At 41.8% G+C, this 20739-nt stretch overlaps 1 protein-coding gene across 1 annotated transcript; it reads right to left on the reverse strand.

The window, feature by feature from the left end:
• Positions 1–1544: 1544 nt before the first annotated feature.
• On the reverse strand, positions 1545–20731 carry LOC126292186 (protein FAM177A1-like). Its single transcript, XM_049986026.1, has 5 exons — positions 20652–20731; positions 20389–20480; positions 20157–20282; positions 18085–18249; positions 1545–4390 (listed from the first exon to the last, which is right to left on the reverse strand). Exons 2-5 carry the CDS (start codon positions 20443–20445, stop codon positions 4205–4207), a joined length of 534 nt encoding a protein of 177 aa, XP_049841983.1. The 5' UTR covers positions 20446–20480; positions 20652–20731; the 3' UTR covers positions 1545–4204.
• Between the last annotated feature and the right edge of the window lie 8 nt (positions 20732–20739).

The raw sequence follows: 20739 nt of genomic DNA on the forward strand, positions 1-20739 counted from the left end.
TTTCCATCTTAATGAATTTGTGCATAAATATTCTGAAGCTGGTTTATGTGCTCAGTACGGGGTACGACCACTTCAGGCAGCAATGACAATGAGGGCACATGCTGTGAATGATTTCATCAGCCTCATGTTGAGAGAATAATGCGCATTCTTCTTGCATAACTGCTAGCAGGTCTTTGAGAGTTGTTGTTGGGTGTTCACGTGATGCAACCAGTCTTCCTGGAGCATCCCAGACCTGCTCTATGAAATTCAAAATCTGGAGAGCGAGCAGACTGTGACGACGTGTGCAATGTCCAACATTTCCAACATCAAATACCTTTGCTCTATGAAGTGGGTCACTATCGTGCATCAATAGGAAGTCTGGGCCCACAGCACCTTGCAACAACTGCGCGTGAGGTCCACGATCTCCTTAAAATACTTGACAGCAGTTAAACCTTGCCAATTAACCTGCACAATTTCATGAAGAGGTGTTACAGTGGTCAACATAATCCTTGCCCCCACCATTAGGGATCCTTGGTCTGTGCCTTTCCACAATGTTTGGGTTCCAAAAGTGTTCCAGAGGCGAATCCATCAAATCACTCTCCAGACCAAAATGGGACTAATCTGTGAAAAGGACATTCGTCCACTGATTGTCCAGGTGGTATGTTGACGACTCCACTCTAGATATTTTGTTCTGCAAAAATGTGACAGAGGTACACACACACACACACACACACACACACACACACACACACACACACACACACCAATTCTCCGACCAAGGCCACTCTGCTGAAGCCTTCAGTACACCATTTGCCTTGATCCAACAGTTCCAGTTGATTCTGCGAGGTCAGATGATGCTAGTTGCCATCCAATACTAAGTGGTGCCATTGTGACCTTACAGCCAAATAACAGTAATCTTTCTGATGTCACACGTGGTTTGCCCTGCCCTCGGTCTATAGGATACAGATTGCTCTCTCAACTGTCACAACATCCGAGAAACAACAGAATGAGTCACATTAAGGCAATGGCTCACTGGATATTTAGCAATTGTCATGCTACCATTCTTCCTGCGACCGTCCACCACAGTGATTGGCATCTCCTCTGTGCCGTACTGCATTCTCTGTAACTGTGTACACAATGACTGTGAATGTGGGACTACCCAACAAATGCTACACTGTGAAAAGTGGCCTGATGTTATTGTTGGCATGGTCATCCATTGCTCGGAATGCCATATTCCATGCAGAACACTATCATACATACATCTGTTGAAAGTTTGAATGATTAGACACAGTATGGGGAAATAGTTTATTGCTTTAATTTAGGATACTAGTGTATTTTAATCATCATGTATGTGTACAACATATACCATTCCTAATACTGTGTTTATTAGGATGAATTTTTCCACACGGGTTCTTTTTGTTCTAGTTTATTGTTTTAATTTCTCTGCAACTATTATCATAAATATATATTGCCTGCGTGTCTGTTACAAGCAGTTTACAGTAACACTTTACCTGCTCCATATCTTAGCCTCCAGCTCTAATCAAAGAAATCTAAATCTTTCCAAACACTGAGTTACAACATTTTATTTGTATATAATGATTGTTACAAACATCAAAAAATACAGTTCAACTTTTTCTATACAAATATGTCAAATGTACATCAAATTTGACAATTCACCTTATATACATCCAGTATAAGGTATTTTTACATAAGCATTTTGTCCACAAAACACACACACACACACACACACACACACACACACACACACACACACACACACACACAAATTTATCCCACACAAGCAAGTGGTATATGTAACTGCAGAAAGGTTAATACTGTTGGGACTCTCATTCATTCGAACAGCTGCATGTATTTTCTTAGACAAAAGTATTGTTAATGAAGATGTGATCGTATTGAATAAAAGCAAAATCAGAATTCAACTACTTATTACAGAAAGAGCTCGAAGTTATTGTCTTTACTGCACAAGAGTCCCCACACTGAATACACGCTATTTACTGTCATAGTGGATCAGTCTCAAGCTGTCCGTTCCCCTGTAGATGGTGCTAGTAAACTGATACTCCTCATGTGTGATAAATTAGAAATTTTTACTATACCTAATTCTGATATTAATACAAAAACAGCAGCTTCTAGTCCCACACAAAAAAAACATGCAACCACAAGACAAAAAGCAAGGCAAATTAGCCACTGCTCAATATCAATTACAATTTTCTTTGTATATTTAGACAGAGAAATGATGCCACTGATAAGCAGAATTATTGCTTTTTATCAAATGAGATCTCCGTTATATCCGACTCAGTAAGTGTACTGTAGGCACTTTAGAGTCCTCATGCTTAAAGCCCCAGAGAAAATAAGCTGTTGAATACACGACATCAGAGAGGCCACCAGCTGTACGATGTGCAAACTGCTTCCTCCAGAAAGCTTCAAATAAGCAACAAACAGTACCTACCATCACGCACGAAGCTCAACTGTGACAAACGTCTCCAGTCACCTAATGGGAGGGGACGGGGGGGGGGGGTGTCATATCATTTTGTGTGAGAAACTAAACAAATTGAAATGCATTTCCCACTAGCATTGTCACTATCCTCGCATTGTAAAAGGTTAACTAGATAATCAGTTTTGAGAGTGACTCACATGTAACTGACTATTTGCATCGAGAACACGTGTACCATGTTTAGAGCACATCCTTACAGAGGTATCATTTCTGTAATATGCCCTCCATCTTTACAGTGAAAATAAATAAATAAATAAATATAATAAAAAATAAAGGCAATATGTAACATTTTAATAACTTTTAAGGGGACAGTGATAGGAATAAATTAATGGTAACTGTAAAGGTGGAAAACTGTCATGTCATAATTCTCTGATGCTAAAACACTTATCATAACAAATAGATTTATGGGAGGGGGAAGGGGGGGGGGGGGGAGAAGAAACATCTGTACTGTTAAATCATAACAGCTTTCTGTGGAAGTTGTTGTGTTATGCATCTCGGTTCATTAAAAATACACAAATTTGTTCTCTGCAAAATGTCATTTTTCACATAAAAATACAAAGAATTAAAGAAGCATATGAATATTATGGTAAAATTTTGAAACTGATTTCTTGAACAGTTTCCACAAATTTGGAAACAAAACAAGGAAACTAATGTGCTTGCAGGGTAATTTGATTTTCTAAGTGTGAGGAAGTGTAAGCATGGACAATATGTACATGCATACAACTTTCAAGACAAGATAATGGAGGTAGTTTCTGAGTATAACTTATTCTGTAATCATACGTATAAAAATCAAAGATGCTGTAACTTACCAAAGGAGAAAGCACTGGTAGATAGACAATGTTATCAATACAATAAACTCAGAAATTGATTAACATATAAAATACATATTTTTTATAAATAAAGTAACACTAACAACGCTGAAAAATGTTAACCGCAGGAAGTGTCACTTAAAAAGCTACATTGTCTTAATAACAGGAGTGCCCAATTCTGCTCTTAAGAATTAATATACAAATGAGCTCAAAATTATAATTAAAATGATTGTAAGTGTGCTTAAGTAGATCATTTCACTTTATAAGGCATTTACTTGATTTAAAAATTTTAATACATTTCATCCTTTGTGGAAATCAAAGTAAAAAGGGGAAACAGCTACAGTCTCAGGTACCTAGTAATGCATTTTATGACAGAAACTTATTATCAGCACAATGTTAGCTACTGTCAAATTATTCTACCTGACAGATTAGCACAGACAAAAATTTGTCCAGTTAATTATTTTTCTGTAAAAGATAACACCTGCAGTGCCGGGCTAAACACTAAACAGAAGAGCTAGCAAACTAATCCACAGGTCTTCAGTTAATGTTGCTTATGTTTGTACTACTTCCTGTAAATTTGTAAACACATACTGAGCTGACATTAATATGTATTTTTCCCTCTCAGAGCACATGCACTACAAATTAGGTTCACACAAAAAGAACATTTTACATAAAGAAGTTAAACAATGCGATCAGTAACCATAAAAAGATAGTTATTTTTTAAATTAATCAGAGGCAACGAGCACAATTCATAATTCGCAAGTAATGTAAATTCCATTTTCTGTACAACAAGGCACACCATGCTGTTACCGTTACAGAGAGTCTCCTCGCCTGTACTACCAAAATCTATCAAGATGTCTACTCAGTCCAGAAAATTACGAGATATTTACGATGAAAGAGAGCATCAATATTTCTCCAGGTCTTCTGATCCTGCAACAGAACTCTGTGTGGCTGCGCCTTTGCCAGAGTCACCACCTTTCAGCGGTAGTGATGCCATCTGCATGTCACCACTCTTCTCCAGAATATCTTTTGAGCCACTCCCTGGCCATCCACCCATTTCCAGGTCTTGTCGTTTCTTTTCTTCTTCTTCCTAGATGGAGGAGTTCAGTCAGATGCTTTATAACAAGTATTTGTTATTTTATTAGTGAAAAATTAGTTACAGAAGTGTTTGCAATCAGGCCTCAACACTCTGAGACGACATGGGTCGTGTGTGTGTTCTTTCTAAATCTGACTTAAGACTCTTCTATTATTGGGTAGTGGAGCAAGTGATTAATAGTAGGTTAACATGGAAGTGTGTAACTACCGATTTGAGACCCAATGCTAGTGAGGTTTTTCCAGAGTGCTTTGTGGTGGAAATAGCACTTAACACTAGTTGTGCTAAAGGCAGGTACCAGGAAGAATCCGAGAAGTGTGCTTTATCGATGAATGGTGGTGGTGTACAGAAGACTGATCAATTTTCCACAACTGCCCACCACTTTTGGACTCTTGCTTGGTACAATTACCAGACAAATTGGAGAGAACTCAAATAGGAACTGTGCACTTCATCACAGTCACGTAAACAGCACCACAAAGAGTTAAGCAGAGGGAACTGGACTTTTAACTTATTTATTCAAATTTCAAGAACAAACCTTCAATATCCTTCAAAGTACTCTCCACTTGCACTAATACACTTATCTAATCTTTTATTCAGGTTTTCAAAACACTGTTTAAATTCATCTTCTGTGATGCTTAACAGTACCTCTGTCATTTTTTCTGCACTTGAGCAAAATTTTTCCTTTCACATATTTTGATTCTAGGAAACAAAAGAGTCACATGGGGCAAGGCCAGGTGGGCATGGTAAGTGAGGAAAAGGGGTCCTACCATTTTTAGCCAAGAACTGTTCGCACAGCTTGAAGATGTTGCCAATGGGCATCACTGTGGGACGGGGAGGGGGAGGAGGAGGGGGAGGTCGGACATAGGGATCTGAGGGAAGTCTAGTACATCCCACGTATCCCCCCCCCCCCCCCCCAGTTTGGTCTAATGCTGTGTTCACCCCAGTTACTGTCTGCACTAAGGCTGACCTCTCATTTGTGGTTGAGTGGGAGGTCATACCAGGACCTGGCAGAAATCTTAAGACTTCCCGTGGGGCTGATCAAAAGGTCACCCCATTTTGTCTGACAAACAGGTTTCAGGTATGCAGCCATTGCAGATATGGAAAAGGTCCTTCTGGAAGCCATGAAGAGCACAGGGTGCTGCCAGCTGTGGGTGGTGGCTCATGCCAGCACCAAACAATGTGTGTGACTTCGGATCAGAAGAGATTCTCTCGTTTCAGCTGGCTAGTTTATCTAAGCCTAGCCCCCTCCACACACACACACACACACACACACACACACACACACACACACACACACACACACACACACACACACCACAAATTAATAAGCAAAGAAACTGGTCTTCTCTCCCCTCCTCCCCATCCCCTGGTCCACTAAATGGATAAGAACACACTTGGGGGGGGGGGGGGGGGGGGAAGCCAAATTTAAAAGAATGCAAATTCCACAGGATTGGTGAAATTATACAGAAATTCGAAATTTAGCACAAATTTCAATCTGAGATGCTTTTAATAGCTTCCACAACCAAACTGTCTCAAAATCTGCCAGAAAACCCGAAGAGATTCTGATCATATGTAAAGTACAGCAGCGGGAAGACGCAATCAATACCTTCATGGTGTAATAACAGTTATGTTGCTGATTAAACTAAAGCAGAGTTACTAAACTTTTTCTGAAACATATCCACCAAAGAGGCTAACATAAATATTACAAATCTAGAATAACGGCCAACATAAGTAACTTTGAAGTAGATACCCAAAGTGTAGTGAAGCAGCTTGAATCACATAATACGCGAAGGGCTTCAGTCCAGACTACATGCCAGTCAGGTTTCTTTCAGAATATGCTGAGACAATAGCTCCAATCTAGCAATGACATACAACCGCTTGCTCATTAAAGAATTTGAAACTAAAGACTGGAAAGTTGCACAAGTCACAAATATCCAAGAAAGGAAACAGCAGTAATTCACTGAATTACAGACCCATATCACTAACATCGGTTTGCAATAGAGTTTTGGAACATATTCTGTATTCGAACATAATGAATTATCTCTAAGAAAAATGAGACCATCGGAGCACCCCTCTTAGACTGATTGTAGATCATGCTGTCATTTACCATCTTGTAAAGTCATCAGATAATCGAAGCCAACTGCACAATGATTTAGACAAGATATTTGTATGGTGAAAGAAGTGGCATACGACTCTAAATAATAGAAAGTGTGAAGTTATACACACGAATACTAAAAGTATTCCCCTGAACTTTTGTTACACAATAAATCACAAAAACATACAGGTTATGAATTTAACTAAATACTTATAGACTACAATTATGAATAACTTAAATTTGAACTTTCTGGCAGATTAGAACTGCGTGCCAGACCGAGACTAACTCGAGACCTTTGCCTTTCGCGGGTAAGTGCTCTACCATCTGAGCTACCCAAGCATGACTCTGAACCTGTCCTCGCAGCTTCAATTCTGCCAGACCTCATCTACTTTCCAAACTTCACAGATGGTGGTCTGCGAACCTTTAAGAACTAGCGCTCCTGGAAGAAAGGATATTCCAGAGACATGGCTTAGCCACAGCCTGGGGGATGTTTCCAGAAAGAGATTTATACCAAATAAATTAACAAATGATGGAGCTGATCCTCCTTGGTACACAAAACAGGTTAGAACACTTGCAGAAACAACGAAACAAACATGTCAAATTTAAACAGACACAAAATCCCTAAGATTGACAATCTTTCACAGCAGCTCGAAATTTAACGCAGCCTTCAATGAGAGATGCTTATAACAGTTTCCACAACAAAAATTTGTCTCGAAACCTGGCAGAAACTTCAAAGAGATCTCGTCATATGTGAAGTATGTTAGCAGCAAGAAACAATCAATCAATGCCTTATCTGCGCGACAGCAATGGAGATACTATCGAAGACAGTGCTGCCAAAACAGAGTTACTAAACACAGCCTTCCAAAATGCATTCATAAAATAAGGCAAAGTAAATATTCCAGAATTCGAGTCAATAACAGCTGTCAACATGAGTAATGTAGAAGTAAATATCCTCTTAGTAGTGAAGCAACTCCAATCACTTAAAAGCAAGTCTTCTGGTCCAGACTGTATATCAATTAGGTTTCTTTCAGAGTATTCTGATGCATTAGCTCCATACTTAATCATATACAATCATTTGCTCGACGAAAGATCCGTATCCAAAGACTGGAAAGTTGCACAGGCCACACCAATATTCAAGAAAGGTAGGAGTAATCCAGTAAATTACAGGCCCATATCATTAACATTGGTATGCAGCAGGATTTTAGAACATATATTGTGTTCTGACATTATGAACTACCTCAAAGAAAACTGTCTATTAACACACAGTCAACATGGGTTTAGGAAACATTGTTCCTGTGAAACAACTAGCTCTTTATTCGCATGAAGTGCTGAGTGCTATTGACAAGGCATTTCAGATCGATTCCGTATTCCTGGATTTCTGGAAGGCTTTTGACACCGTACCACACAAGCAACTCGTAGTGAAATTGCATTCTTATGGAATATAGTCTCAATTATGTGACTGGATTTGCGATTCCCTGTCAGAGAGAAAACAGTTCGTAGTAACTGATGGAAAGTCATTGAGTAAAACAGAAGTTATTTCTGGCGTTCCCCAAGGTGGTGTTATAGGACCTTTGCTGTTCCTTATCTATATAAATGATTCTGGAGACGATTTGAGCAGCCATCTTTGGTTGTTTGCAGATGATGCTGTCATTTATTGGCTAACAAAACGAGCTGCAAATCGATTTAGAAATGATAAATTGGAAGGAACACATGGAAAATGTTGTTGGGAAGGGTAACCAAAGGCTGTGTTTTATTGGCAGGACACTTAGAAAATTTAACAGATGTACTAAGGAGACTGTCTACACTATGCTTGTCCGTCCTCTTTTAGAATACTGCTGTGCGGTGTGGGATCCTTACCACATACGACTGACGGAGTACATCGAAAATGTTCAAAGACAGGCAGCACATTTTGTATTACCGCGAAATATGGGAGAGAGTGTCACAGAAATGATACAGGATTTGGGCTGGAAAAAAATAAAGAAAGTGTTTGTTGCGACAGGGTCCTCTCACGAAATTTCAATCACCTACTTTCTCCTCTGAATGTGAAAATATTTTGTTGACACCTACCTACATAGAGAAGAACGATCACCATGATAAAATAAGGGAAGTCAGAGCTCGTACAGAAGGATATAGGTGCTCATTCTTTCCGTGCACTATACGAGATTGGAATAATAGAGAATTGTGAAGGTGGTTTGATGAACCATCTGTCAGGCACTTTAATGTGATTTGCAGAGTATCCATGTAGATTTAGATTTGCACTCTGCAGCTGAGTGTGTGCTGATATGAAACTTCCTGGCTGATTAGAACTGTGTGCCGGATCGAGACTCGAACTTGGGACATTTGCCTTTGCCAGACAAGTACTCTACCTCATTTCTTCCAGGAGTGCTAGTTCTGCAAGGTTTGCAGAAGAGTTTCTGTGAAGTTTGGAAAGTAGGAGATGAGATACTGGCAGAATTGAAGCTGTGAGGACGGGTCTGGAGTTGTGCTTGGGTAGCTCAGATGGTAGAGCACTTGCCTGTGAAACACAAAGGTCCCCAGTTCGAGTCTCTGTCCAGCAAACAGTCTTAATCTGCCAGAAAGTTTCTTATCTGCACACACTCCGTTGCAGCATGAAAATCTCTTTCTGGAACTTAAATTGGAATGATCACAGAGTCACAAGTAAAGCAAACCAAAGACTGGGATTCATTGGTAGAGAACTTAGAAAATGCAACAGATCGACTAAAGAGACTGCATACAACACGCTCTTCTGGAGTTTCGCTGTGCAGCATGGGATCCACATCTTATGGGACTGACAGAGAAAATTAAAGGCGTTCAAAGGGGGGACAGCTCATTTTGCATTATCGCGAAATAGGGGAGAGAGTGAAAGGACATAATGTGTGAATTATGGTGGTGGTCATTAAAACAAGGGCATTTTTCACTGTGGTAGAATCATCTTGTGAAATTTCAATCACCTACTTTCTCGTCTGAATGTGAAAATGTTCTGCTGGCTCCCACCTACATAGCGAGAAATAATCATCACAATATAATAAGAGAAACCAGAAATCGCACAGAACGATTTAAGTGCTCTGTTTTTCCCTGTGCGCTGTTAGAGAGTGGAACTGTAGAGAAATTGCTTGAAGGTGCTTCGATGAATCCTCTGCCACGCACTTAATTGTGAATTGCAGAGTAATCAGGTACATGTAGATGTACTGATCAAAGGTCCAGTTCCAGAATACAAATCTTGAGGGGTGCCTTGCCGGTAGCCAATTCAGCCAGATTCTCTGCATATTCATTTGCCAGGATTCCAATATGACCCAGGGTGCACACAAAGACCACTGAGCAACCACATTGTTCGAGGGCAAAAAGGGAGCCTCGAATTGTCAGGACCGAGGGACGAGGGTAACATTGGTCTACAGCTCGTAAACTGCTCAAAGAATCATTAACGTAAGGACAGACTCACTGCTGCAGGAATGGATGTGCTCTAGAGCACGAGATAGTGTTACTAACTCCGCAGTGAAAACAATCTGCCATCTGCATAGAGCGGAGTTTATTACATCCCACATGAACACATGCAAAGCCAGCTTGACGGGCAACTATTGAGCCATCAGTATAGACTACTTCTGAACCTTTAACTGCAGGGAGACTGCAACATAATTGGTGGTGGAGGGACTAATGATGAGCCAAGTCTTGCAGCCTTTGTGATAGGTCAACATAGAGCTGCAGACGGGGGATGCAACGCAGAGATGTACTTGAGCACGCCTGAAGAACGGGGTTAAGGAGAAAGCTGAAGTTCGTAAAAAAAAAAAGGGAGCACATGCAGATGGCATCTTAACACCTGGCCAGCACCGCCCTTGTGGGAGGTGGACCTCTGTATCTGAAAAGATGAGACTGCAGCACGAGTGCCCCGGGGAACAGACGTCTAATGCATAAGTGGTCAACTGTTGTTGGTGCAGAACCTGCAAGGGTGGAACTTCTGCCTCTGCTACAGGAAGGTGATCATGGGGCCAGCCTGAAAGACAGCAGTTGCCAATTGTATCACACAATGGAGTGTTGAATGTGATGCCGAGCAGTATGCGAGACTCCTGTAATCTAGACTGGATTGGACCACTGCCGGATAGAGCCACATCAGGGTAAATGAATAATGCACATGTTGGTAGCCGAAAAATGGAAGTCATGAGTAAGATCCCAAGATTGCACTTACTGTACTGTTCCCTGCAGTCTGCGTAAGGCAATGCCCGTCATGGACAAACAAAAATAAATGCAAAAATCTACAGAATACAAAGAGGAGGGGTACCCTACATCTCACAGCCACCACCACACTGTCAATAGCCACTAGAAAGAGAGCAACACTCAAAACAGGACCCTGCAGAACGCCATTCTCCTGCATCGGAGGCGCCAACCTGTATTTGGAAAGTCTGGCCTGCAACAAAACTCCGGGTAAAAATCAGGAGTACCACTCATGTAAGGTGGCAAAGATGTGATGGTACCATGTGCTATCATACACTTTATGCAAATCGAAGAAGACTGCAACAGTGAGTCGATGCCAGACAAAAGACTTTCGAGTAGCAGACTCCAGGGCCTAAATTATCTGCAGTAGAGTGGCTTTGGCAAAACGATTATGGGATTCTAGGCTCCAATACAACCTTCAACTCAACATATGTTCAGGCAAATTGCACAGAACACTGGTTAAACTCATCAGGCGATAACTGTCCATCCCGAGTGGCAGTTTACCTGATTTCAAAACTGGAATAATGACAACTTCTCACCACTGGGAAGGGAATTCCCCATCGCACAAGAGACAGTTCAAAAGGGCAACTACAGGATATTGGTTAGCCACCTATAAGTGTATAAGCCTTTGGTTGTGCTTCCAGGATGGTCCACGAACTGTGTTAGTGCAGAAAGCAAAGTTGGTGGCCAATTCCCACTGGTTAAATGGATTGAGGAAGGGGAAAGGACACGACAGAAGCAAAGGTAAACCATTAAAGATAAGGTGTGGAGATGTCCAATTTCTGTCGGGCCTTTGAGTTGCATAGATTAAGATTTTTCAATTCCCAAATCTGCCTTTCCTTTTTAGGGATTGGACAATACAGTGATTCAGCAAAATGTGGGCCGGAACAGTGTGTTCACACACTTGGGTGGTGGGGTGCAAGGACTCCCTATATGGAGAGGAAGGATGCAATCATTGCAAATAGGATTCACTTCACATCGAGAAGACAAGTGACGTAAACACAGACATCAGAAACAGCACAAGGAAGGTGGAATATAGGGCTTCATGTTTGAACAGTGTCCTGCTGAAAAGTCCAGATGAAAATGCCAGTATCAATGTGACTTTGTCCTTATGTTCTCTCTGGACTCTGCAGACAAAATTAATGCCATGCCATTTCAGAATAGTGCCGAGTTCCTCATCAGACTGATGGAGGAGGTCCCTGTGGAAAATTTCCTGGGTCATATTTACGAACTGGTCACGATTAATGACCACTAGTACATCTAAGTGCTCACAACCACAAAGGGAAGTTGACTAACTAGAAGAAGAGGTTTTCATCAGTAGGGAACAAGACCGCATCTTAATAAGTGAGTTAAGATCACAGAACTCACCTTCGTTGAGTAGTTTGGTAGTGATGAAAGTCTCCTTGTTCATACTGGAGCATATCAAGTAAGGGGGAAAGCCAGTGGGCCTGGGCTCATCCCAGGAGGTGGCCAGGCCAGGGAATGCAGAGGAAGCAAAAGTATGTGCAGAGAGAAAATTGCTGGGAGTTCTGATGCCCCAAAAAGATGACCAACTATCCCTAGGCATACACAAGGCATGGCAGCTCAGGTACCAGAAATGTGATCCACATGTTAAGAGACTCAACAAGATTGGTACATAACAATCCCACCATATGGACTGGCTACACATGCTGGTGACCTAGGGGGAGGGGGCAGGACCCACGTTTGAGATGCTAGGGAGAGTTCTTCCCCAAAATGGCTCACTTTACAGAAACAGAATTTAGAAGGGGAGGTCAAATCTCACAGAAAAAAGGGGAGAATGGACAAATGAGACATCAATAACAGAAACAAGGGAATAGTTGAGTCATTATAAAGGGAAACACTGAGGTAAATAAGGGGAGGGGGGCAAGAAGGCAGGGAGTTAGGATGCGAAAGGGTCTGTATGGGGAATGGAATGAAGCCCAGGAGAGTTGAAACCACTTGGGGGCCCCAGGCACACAACACACGGACCCACAAAAGATCCGTGGGCCCCAGGGAGGGGAGGGGGGGAGGGTGTTGTACTTCCTCTTAGCAGAATGGAGGAAAAGGATGGGAGGCATCACCCTATGCACTGTGTGTATGCCTGCAGGCCTCGTTCGAATGTTGAAGAGGATACAGTGGCAGCCTCTGCGGAACAGGATGTAACCAACTGCAGATTGTGGTGCACGTGATAGAACAGGTCAGTAATTCAGTGGATTACTCCTATCTGCTTTCTTTAGCAATGGTGTGACCTGTGCAACTTTCTAGTCTTTAGACACGGATCCTTTGACGAGCAAGCAGTTGTATGATTATTAAGTATGGAGCTACTTTATCAGTATACTCTGAAAGGAATCCAACTGCTACACAATCTGCACCAAATGCCTTGCCTTTGCTTTAAGCCGCTTTGCTACACGAAAGATATCTACATCTAAGTTACTCATCTTGGCAGTTGTTCTTGGTTAAAATTCTGGAATTTTTACTCTGTCTTCTTTCATGAAGACACTTTGGAAAACTGTCTAGTAACTCTAGCTCTGGTCGCACTGTCATCAGGAACATTACCATTGCTATCACACGGTGAATATATCAATTGCATCTTGCTGTTGGTATGGTTCAAGAACGATCATAATCTCTTCGGATTTTCTGTCCAATTTCAAGGCAGAGTGTCACTGTGGAAACTATTAAAAGAATCTCACACTGAAATTTGTGCTAAATTTCAAGCTCCTATAAAATTTCACCAATTCTGTATTCTTTTAAATTTGCCACACTTTTTCATAGCTTCTGCAGCAGTGTTCCGACCTGTTTAATGTACCATGGGGGTCAATACCATCCCTTATTAATTTGATACAGATCTCTCAGTTGCTGTCAATACTACTTTAGACCAGATCTAGACTATGCTTACATCATCACATTGGTAGGAGTGGTGATTGTCTTTTTGGAAGACATGAAGCGAATTTGTCTGCTCTGTTAAATAGACTTTTGTGGGTCTGAATATTATGGTGTTCAGTTTCACTACAATTACTTTGCTGTCATTAATCCCTTTATCTGCCATGATGATCCTTATTTCTTTAGGATTATTTGTTGCTAAGATGTCAAGTACGTCTTTGAAACCATTTTGTACTTTGAGTGGCCTGCTGAATTCATCGTTTAAAATAATGTTCGGAGATAGAATTCAGTGCGATTTTGGGCAACGTTTTATGATTACACTTATTTTTTGCTAACATATCGAGGTTAGATTGAAGTCACCAGGAACTAATTGAATGAGTGGGGTTCCTATTTGAAACTTGACTACCATTCTCTTTGAACTGTTCTGCAACTAAATCATCTGAGTTGGAGGGAAAGGGGGTGGTTGTAAAAGCAACCAATTACAAATTTAGTCTGGTTAAGTACAACCTCTACCCATCCTAACTCCTAGGAACAATCTACTTAAATTTCACTACTAGTTAAACTACCACCACCAACTGTATTTAATCTATCCTCCCAGGACAAAGTGAGGTCCCTTGCAAAAATTTCAGCTGAACTTATCTCCATCTTTAGCCAGCTTTCTGTACCCGTAACGATTTGAGTTTCAGCACTTTCTGTAAGTGCTTGGAGCTTTGGTTCTTTCCCAATGCAGCTACAACAGTTTACAACTACAATAGTTATTGTTCCTAGGTCTACCCTCACCCTCTGTTTGCACTGCACTCCAAGACTGATGCCCTTTCTTAAGTTTCCCTGAGAACGTCTCACCAAGGAATTGTCAAATGCCCTTCAAACAATATCCACTGCCCGTGTAGGCACTTCTGTGTGTAGTGGACCCCTGACCTATTGAACAGAACCCGACAACCATCACTCCGTGACGCACGTCATCGAATCTGCAGCCTACATCGTCACAGAACTCTCAGCCTCTGATTCAGATGATCCACTCAGCTCTGTACTAAAAATCCACAGTCAGTCCTGTCAACTATATCACAGACAATAAGCTCTCCCCTCATCTGACAAGCACGACTGCTCGTGTTTACCACGTCAGCTAACTACCCGAAACCAGTGAGAATCTATTCCTAAAGTGCTGACATGAACCACCAACTGCATCTGACTGCACCCTGTAGTCATGGTATCCAGAAGCACCCAACCTACATCTGGAATGACTCCTCACAGTATGTACGCAGAGCGTAGACTATTGTCATTCCCCTCCTTGGCATCTGTTATCATCATGGACCACCATTATGTGCCTAAAGTTGGAACTACCAGCTACTAAGAATTCCACCCTCTGTGACTGCCCACATCTTGTAGGCTAAGAGGCTTCCCCTAAAACAAGGCAGGCAACTGCATCTGGCTCAGGATTTTCATTGGACACAGACAGTGCTTGAAATCAGTTCAGTGGATGAACCAGAGAGGCCCTTTGATCTTGTTGTGAAGCTGCATCACATGTAATAATGTGTTTTAAACAGAACTTAGTTTTTATAAGGCTATTTTAGGGTCACTATTGTTTCTCATATGTAGATTAGATTTACTTTCATTGCAATTGTCCCATAGTGAGGAGGTTCTCCAGGATGTAGACCATGTCAGAAAAACAATAATACAAGACAAATATTAACAACTCAAACAAATAAGCTAATGTAACACACACACACACACACACACACACACACACACACACACACACACGTTTGGGCAGAGATGTCAGTCGAGGCGGAAGTACAGAGGCAAAGAAGTTGTTGAAAGACAGGTGAGGTATGAGCGGCGCCAACTTGAAATTAGCGGAGGGTGAGGCCTGGCGGATATGGAGAAAAGAGGATATACTGAAGGGCAAGTTCCCATCTCCTGAGTTCTGACAGGTTGGTGTTAGTGGGAAGTATCCAGATAACCCAGAAGGTTTAACACTGTGCCAAGATGTGCTGGCCGTGCACCAAGGCAAGTTTAGCCACAGGGTGATCCTCATTACCAACAAACATTGTCTGCCTGTGTCCATTCATGTGAATGGACAGTTTGTTGCTGGGCATTCCCACATAGAAGGCTTCAAGTGTAGGCAGGTCAGTTGGTAAATCATGTGGGTGCTTTCACACATGGCTCTGCCTTTGATCATGTACACCTTTCGGGTGACAGGACTGGAGTAGGTGGTGGTGGAAGGGTTGGTTGGGACAGGTTTTACACCGGGGGCAGTTACAAGGGTAGGAGCCAGAGGGTAGGGAGGGTGGTTTGAGTATTTCATAGGGATGAACCAAGAGATTACGAAGGTTAGGTGGATGGCTTACGTCTTCGTGGCAAACCAATCTGCTCCAGTTTCGAATCCCTGAACCATTACACCAACAACCTGAAAACAGCTTTCGCATCCTGCAACTACCCTCCTGACCCGGTACAGAAGCAAATAACCAGAGCCACTTCCTCATTCCCTCATACCCAGAACCTCCCACAGAAGAACCCCAAAAGTGCCCCACTTGTGACAGGATACTTTCCGGGACTGGATCAGACTCGGAATGTGGCTCTCCAGCAGGGATACGACTTCCTCTAATCCTGCTCTGAAATGAGATCCATCCTTCATGAAATCCTCCCCACTCTGAGAGTGTCTTTCCGCTGTCCACCTAACCTTCCAACTGACCTGCCTACACTGAAGCCTTCTATGTGGGAATGCCCAGCAACAAACTGTCCATTCGCATTAATGGACACAGGCAGACAGTGTTTGTTGGTAATGAGGATCACGCTGTGGCTAAACATGCCTTGGTGCACGGCCAGCACATCTTGGCACAGTGTTACACCGTACGGGTTATCTGGATACTTCCCACTGACACCAACCTATCAGAACTTCGGAGATGGGAACTTGCCCTTCAATATATCCTCTTCCCGTTACCCACCAGGCCTCAATCTCCGCTAATTTCAAGTTGCCGCCCCTCGTACATCACTTGTCACTTAACAACATCTTTGCCTCTGTACTTCCGCCTCGATTGACATCTCTGCCCAAACTCTTTGCCTTTACAAATGTCTGCTTGTGTCTGTATGTGCGGATGGATGTGCGCACGGGCAAGTGTATACCTGTCCTTTCCCCCCCTACATTGGTTCCGAAAGCTTGAAGTTTGTGCGTATGTTTGTGTGTATCGAGCTGCCAGCACTTGTTTGTCAAGTCACATCATCCTTGTTTTTAGATATACTTTTCCCCACATGGAATGTTTTCCTCCATTATATATATATATATATATTCGTCTGTTAGCTGTTCATTTAATGTATAATACTTCTGTACACCCGGTTCTAGTAGATCCACTTTCTTGCCTTTATCTTGCACATGCAAAGTTCCAGAATCTCATCAATACCTAATGATGGGGCAGAGGGCAAGGGGAGGGGGCAGTTTCACAAATATGCATGGCTACAGCTGGCTTCTCAAAATGTGTAAGCTGATAAACATTTCTATATTCTTTGTACCTTAACTTAAATGACCTACTAGTCCGGCCTACAGGGAAGTGAGCTAAAAAGAAAAAAGGAAAGGACCAAGGAAAGATGGAGAGTTGTGTTGGCAGAGGGTAGCAAACAAAGTGGGTGCTAGACAAGAACTGGAGGTAGATGACAGGACGGAGATAGGACAGGAAACTGTTGGGTGGAGGGTGTGGGGACAGTATGTTACCGCAAGGTGAGGCCTCTCCTTTTTCAGTCCCTTTTCCTCACTTCCATGTCCCACAACCTCCTGATGCTTTGCCTGTTGACATTCTAGTCCCTGCACACTTCGTCAGACTGTGTTCCTCTCATCCACTACCCATACACTACTATTCCTTCCCCTTCGATTGCTACTTCCATCCCCCATGATAGTAGTGTTCTGGCTCGAACTGTCAGAGTTGACAGTCACGTGTGCATGAGGTGAGCTTGCTTGTGTGTAAGAATGGTGTTTGTTTCTCTTATGTCGATAAGGCTGTGGCTGAAAGCTTTGTGTTAGGTGTCTTAATTGTATGTGGCTGCTACTTAATGTGTGTTCTTTATGCTAAGTAGCAATCTATCTTTTCATAGTTTATTGCTATTCATACTTGAAGTTTCCATTGTGCAATACTGTGTTCTGTTAAGCGTATCTATGTCATGTGGCAGTCTGCTAAAGGTGAGTGGTTGCCTTTCCTTTATTTTATGCATTATTTCATCTGGGAATGTACATTACTCTTGAACTTAATGTCATTCATGGCAATCGGGTAAAATTTAAAAAATATTTAACATTTAAAGCTGTCAGTTTCTTTGAAAATATTAGCTCACTCAGTATGCAAAATGAAGAAATATAAGAATTGGGCAGGCAGCGACTTTAGCAGGGACATTTAACATCTGTCAGCATTACATTTTTGAGCTTCCTACCCTAAAATTTAAGAGATTCTATTAAGACAATACTTTAATCTGGCAACACCACAATATTTAGGACACAGACTCTTCCTAAATCAGTCAATTGTGTTACCTCTCGGACCATCCTCTCGTACTCATCAATCTCGAGCTGATACTTCGGTGTAGTGATTCCAAAGAAGTCGGCAAGTGTTTCCCCCACGTAGTCGCAGGCTCGCAGGGTAGTGGACCCAGCAGAGACTGCCTTGTGCCACAGCCACGGTCCCCAAGACATCGTCGACTAGAAAAGAAATCGCCAGACTTGTCAATGCCACACCTACACTACATGAATAGTTTACAGTGTGGTGGCTGGGTAAAAGCCTCCAGATCTGCCGATATATCAGAGAGTAGCTGATCCACTGTTTTGGAAGCTGTAGTGCCCTCTAGCAACTGGAGTACATGCAGGAGGCTACCTGCCAAAATATCGGCCAATTTGGAAGATTCCACCTGGCGAAGTAGTAAAATATTTTAACAAAGTACTACAGAGTTATGTGTAATCTCATATTAATGATATTTGTCACTGAAGAGGGGCATCTACTTACTGCCCACATAAACAGGAACAGTGATCAACAATGTCCAATAATCAAATTTGAAAATGCAGCCAAATCTATTTATCCATCAAGAGAAAAGGGAACCATACAAGAAAGAAATACATATGGGTAATACCTGCAGCTGCTGACAGAAAGTCCAGACTGAGATGCTGACGAAGGCAAGGTTCAGGAAAGTACTTGGACTAACCACCCTTCTATCTAAGAAACTTAATACTAGTCAATTTCCCATTCACAGCTCAGAGCAGTGATATAGGTGACTACTTGCTGGAATAGCCTACATTTGAATACCCACCCACTAGCACAGGTAGGTAAACAGTTGTGTGGGCAGTCCGAACATATTACACCATCCGAGTGGGCTCAGTGAGGGCTGGCCAGGTGGCTATCACACATAAGACAGATCTGGATGTTCAAATCCTACAGCTCTGGAATATTCCCAGGCAGAACACACAGACAAATCTGACCAATCCACTATTAAAGGTACATGACGGTATCAGTCCCTGTCCTCTTACCCTAGCAGCTTTCCAGTAAGGTCACGTAAATGCGAGCATCCCAACGTCTCATTGTCCTGCATCTTTACTACAACAACTGTGTCCCAAACTGTCTGCATCACTATCACCTGCATACATCTGTTTAACAGTTTATAATGCACCGAGAGAATTGGAGTACATAAGTCTGTCATTGTTAAAAAACAACACCTGGCTCAGTGAAACACTGAGAAATCGCTCAGTGGTCATGTGACAGAGCGCAATAAGGAAGCATTTTCAATTGTGAAAATACCCGAAAGCAGTATGCAACCCAAATCTACACCCTTATCTATTTCAGGATGCTACTACAGCTTTTTCTATAAATAATTTACAAAGATCAGTAATAACTGTAGATTCAGTACCTAACTTTTTTTTTTTTTTGTCAATGGAATCTTATACTTTCTACAGTGATTGCAAAAATATATCTGTGGAAGCGGGAGTGCACATCTTCTTTCCCCCTCCCCACAATCAAATGCCTTGCAAGGCATCTTATTGTTTAATTCAGAGAGGACTTCTTTTATGATCTTATACACATTGAGTCATGGAAAGCTTAACACCCCATTTTATTTCGTGAATAATTCCAGATATAAAACAAGGTTCTTGGCAAATGATAGTACACCAAGTAGCTTGAAATTCTGTATTGATCAAGATACTGAAGCAAATTTTTTCTAACATAATGATGTACTTGTATAACGTCATCCGGAAGTGTTTGAAAAGACTATTACAGTGACATAAGCTTGCTACCACTATGACTGAAATTCTTCCTAAAAGGACTCCAAAATATACTCTAAAATTTAAGGGCAACTCTGGCGGAATCCGTTGTCGAGTTGTAAACACACTGACGCCACGGTATGTCATCGTATCGGGCCTTTCGATTGTTTACTTGTCTGGGCTGCGAAAAACGAAATGTATTGCCAACGAATGTGGGATGAGGCAAGGAGTAGTATTCACATCTCACATTGACGTGAATTCCGCCATTATTAATAAAACTTTGTTGTCCTGTGACCTTACAATTAAATCCGGTGCCAATTTCAACCGCGTAATTAATATAGTGATACAGATATGTAACATACCGGATCGACAGCTGCAACGGTGTCCAAAGTTTTCCCGTCAGATTCAGCGACGCAAACCTCCTCTGCAGAGCATTCTTCTAAAATTCCATCGCTGAAATGTAGTATTCTTCTTGAGGTCTCTCTTTTCTACAAATTGTAAACGTATTTATGATAGACATAGTCGTTCTCCTGACAAGCGCGTTTAATGAACAAATATTGTAAATGGGCGTAACCCATGACCAAGCTGTGTCACCTGTGTATTATGCGAATCCATTAAAACGTCACTGAAAGTTCCCTCTGTTTCCTCCATTGCAGCTGTAGCACATCAGATACCAAATCACAACACTGAAAAATAAAAGGTATAATACACCAACTTCACAACAGTATATAATGGTCTATGGTCACATTAAATCCAATGATCACTATGTGACAAATACAGAATGCACTATGATCAGAGATGTACGTCATTCATCACTATCCACTATTTCCTTCTGAGTCTTCATTTATTAAAATTACCAAATAAGCAGCAACCAGTCGCAAAATCATGTTTTCTTTATTTACTTTTTGCAAATGGATTTCAAATGATTAGCAGCCTTCATCGGTG

The sequence above is a fragment of the Schistocerca gregaria genome, chromosome 9 (genome assembly GCF_023897955.1).
Source record: "Schistocerca gregaria isolate iqSchGreg1 chromosome 9, iqSchGreg1.2, whole genome shotgun sequence".
NCBI lineage: Eukaryota > Metazoa > Arthropoda > Insecta > Orthoptera > Acrididae > Schistocerca > Schistocerca gregaria.

What these genes read in the sequence shown, in the direction of transcription:
- LOC126292186 (XM_049986026.1), bottom strand. Translation starts at nt 20,445, where the DNA reads ATGGAGGAAACAGAGGGAACTTTCAGTGACGTTTTAATGGATTCGCAT. An exon ending in TGGATTCGCATAATACACAG is followed by an intron (nt 20,283 to 20,388) that starts GTGACACAGCTT and finishes TACAATTTGTAG; the next exon opens with AAAAGAGAGACCTCAAGAAG. An exon ending in ACGAGAGGATGGTCCGAGAG is followed by an intron (nt 4,391 to 18,084) that starts GTAACACAATTG and finishes TCCTCCATCTAG; the next exon opens with GAAGAAGAAGAAAAGAAACG.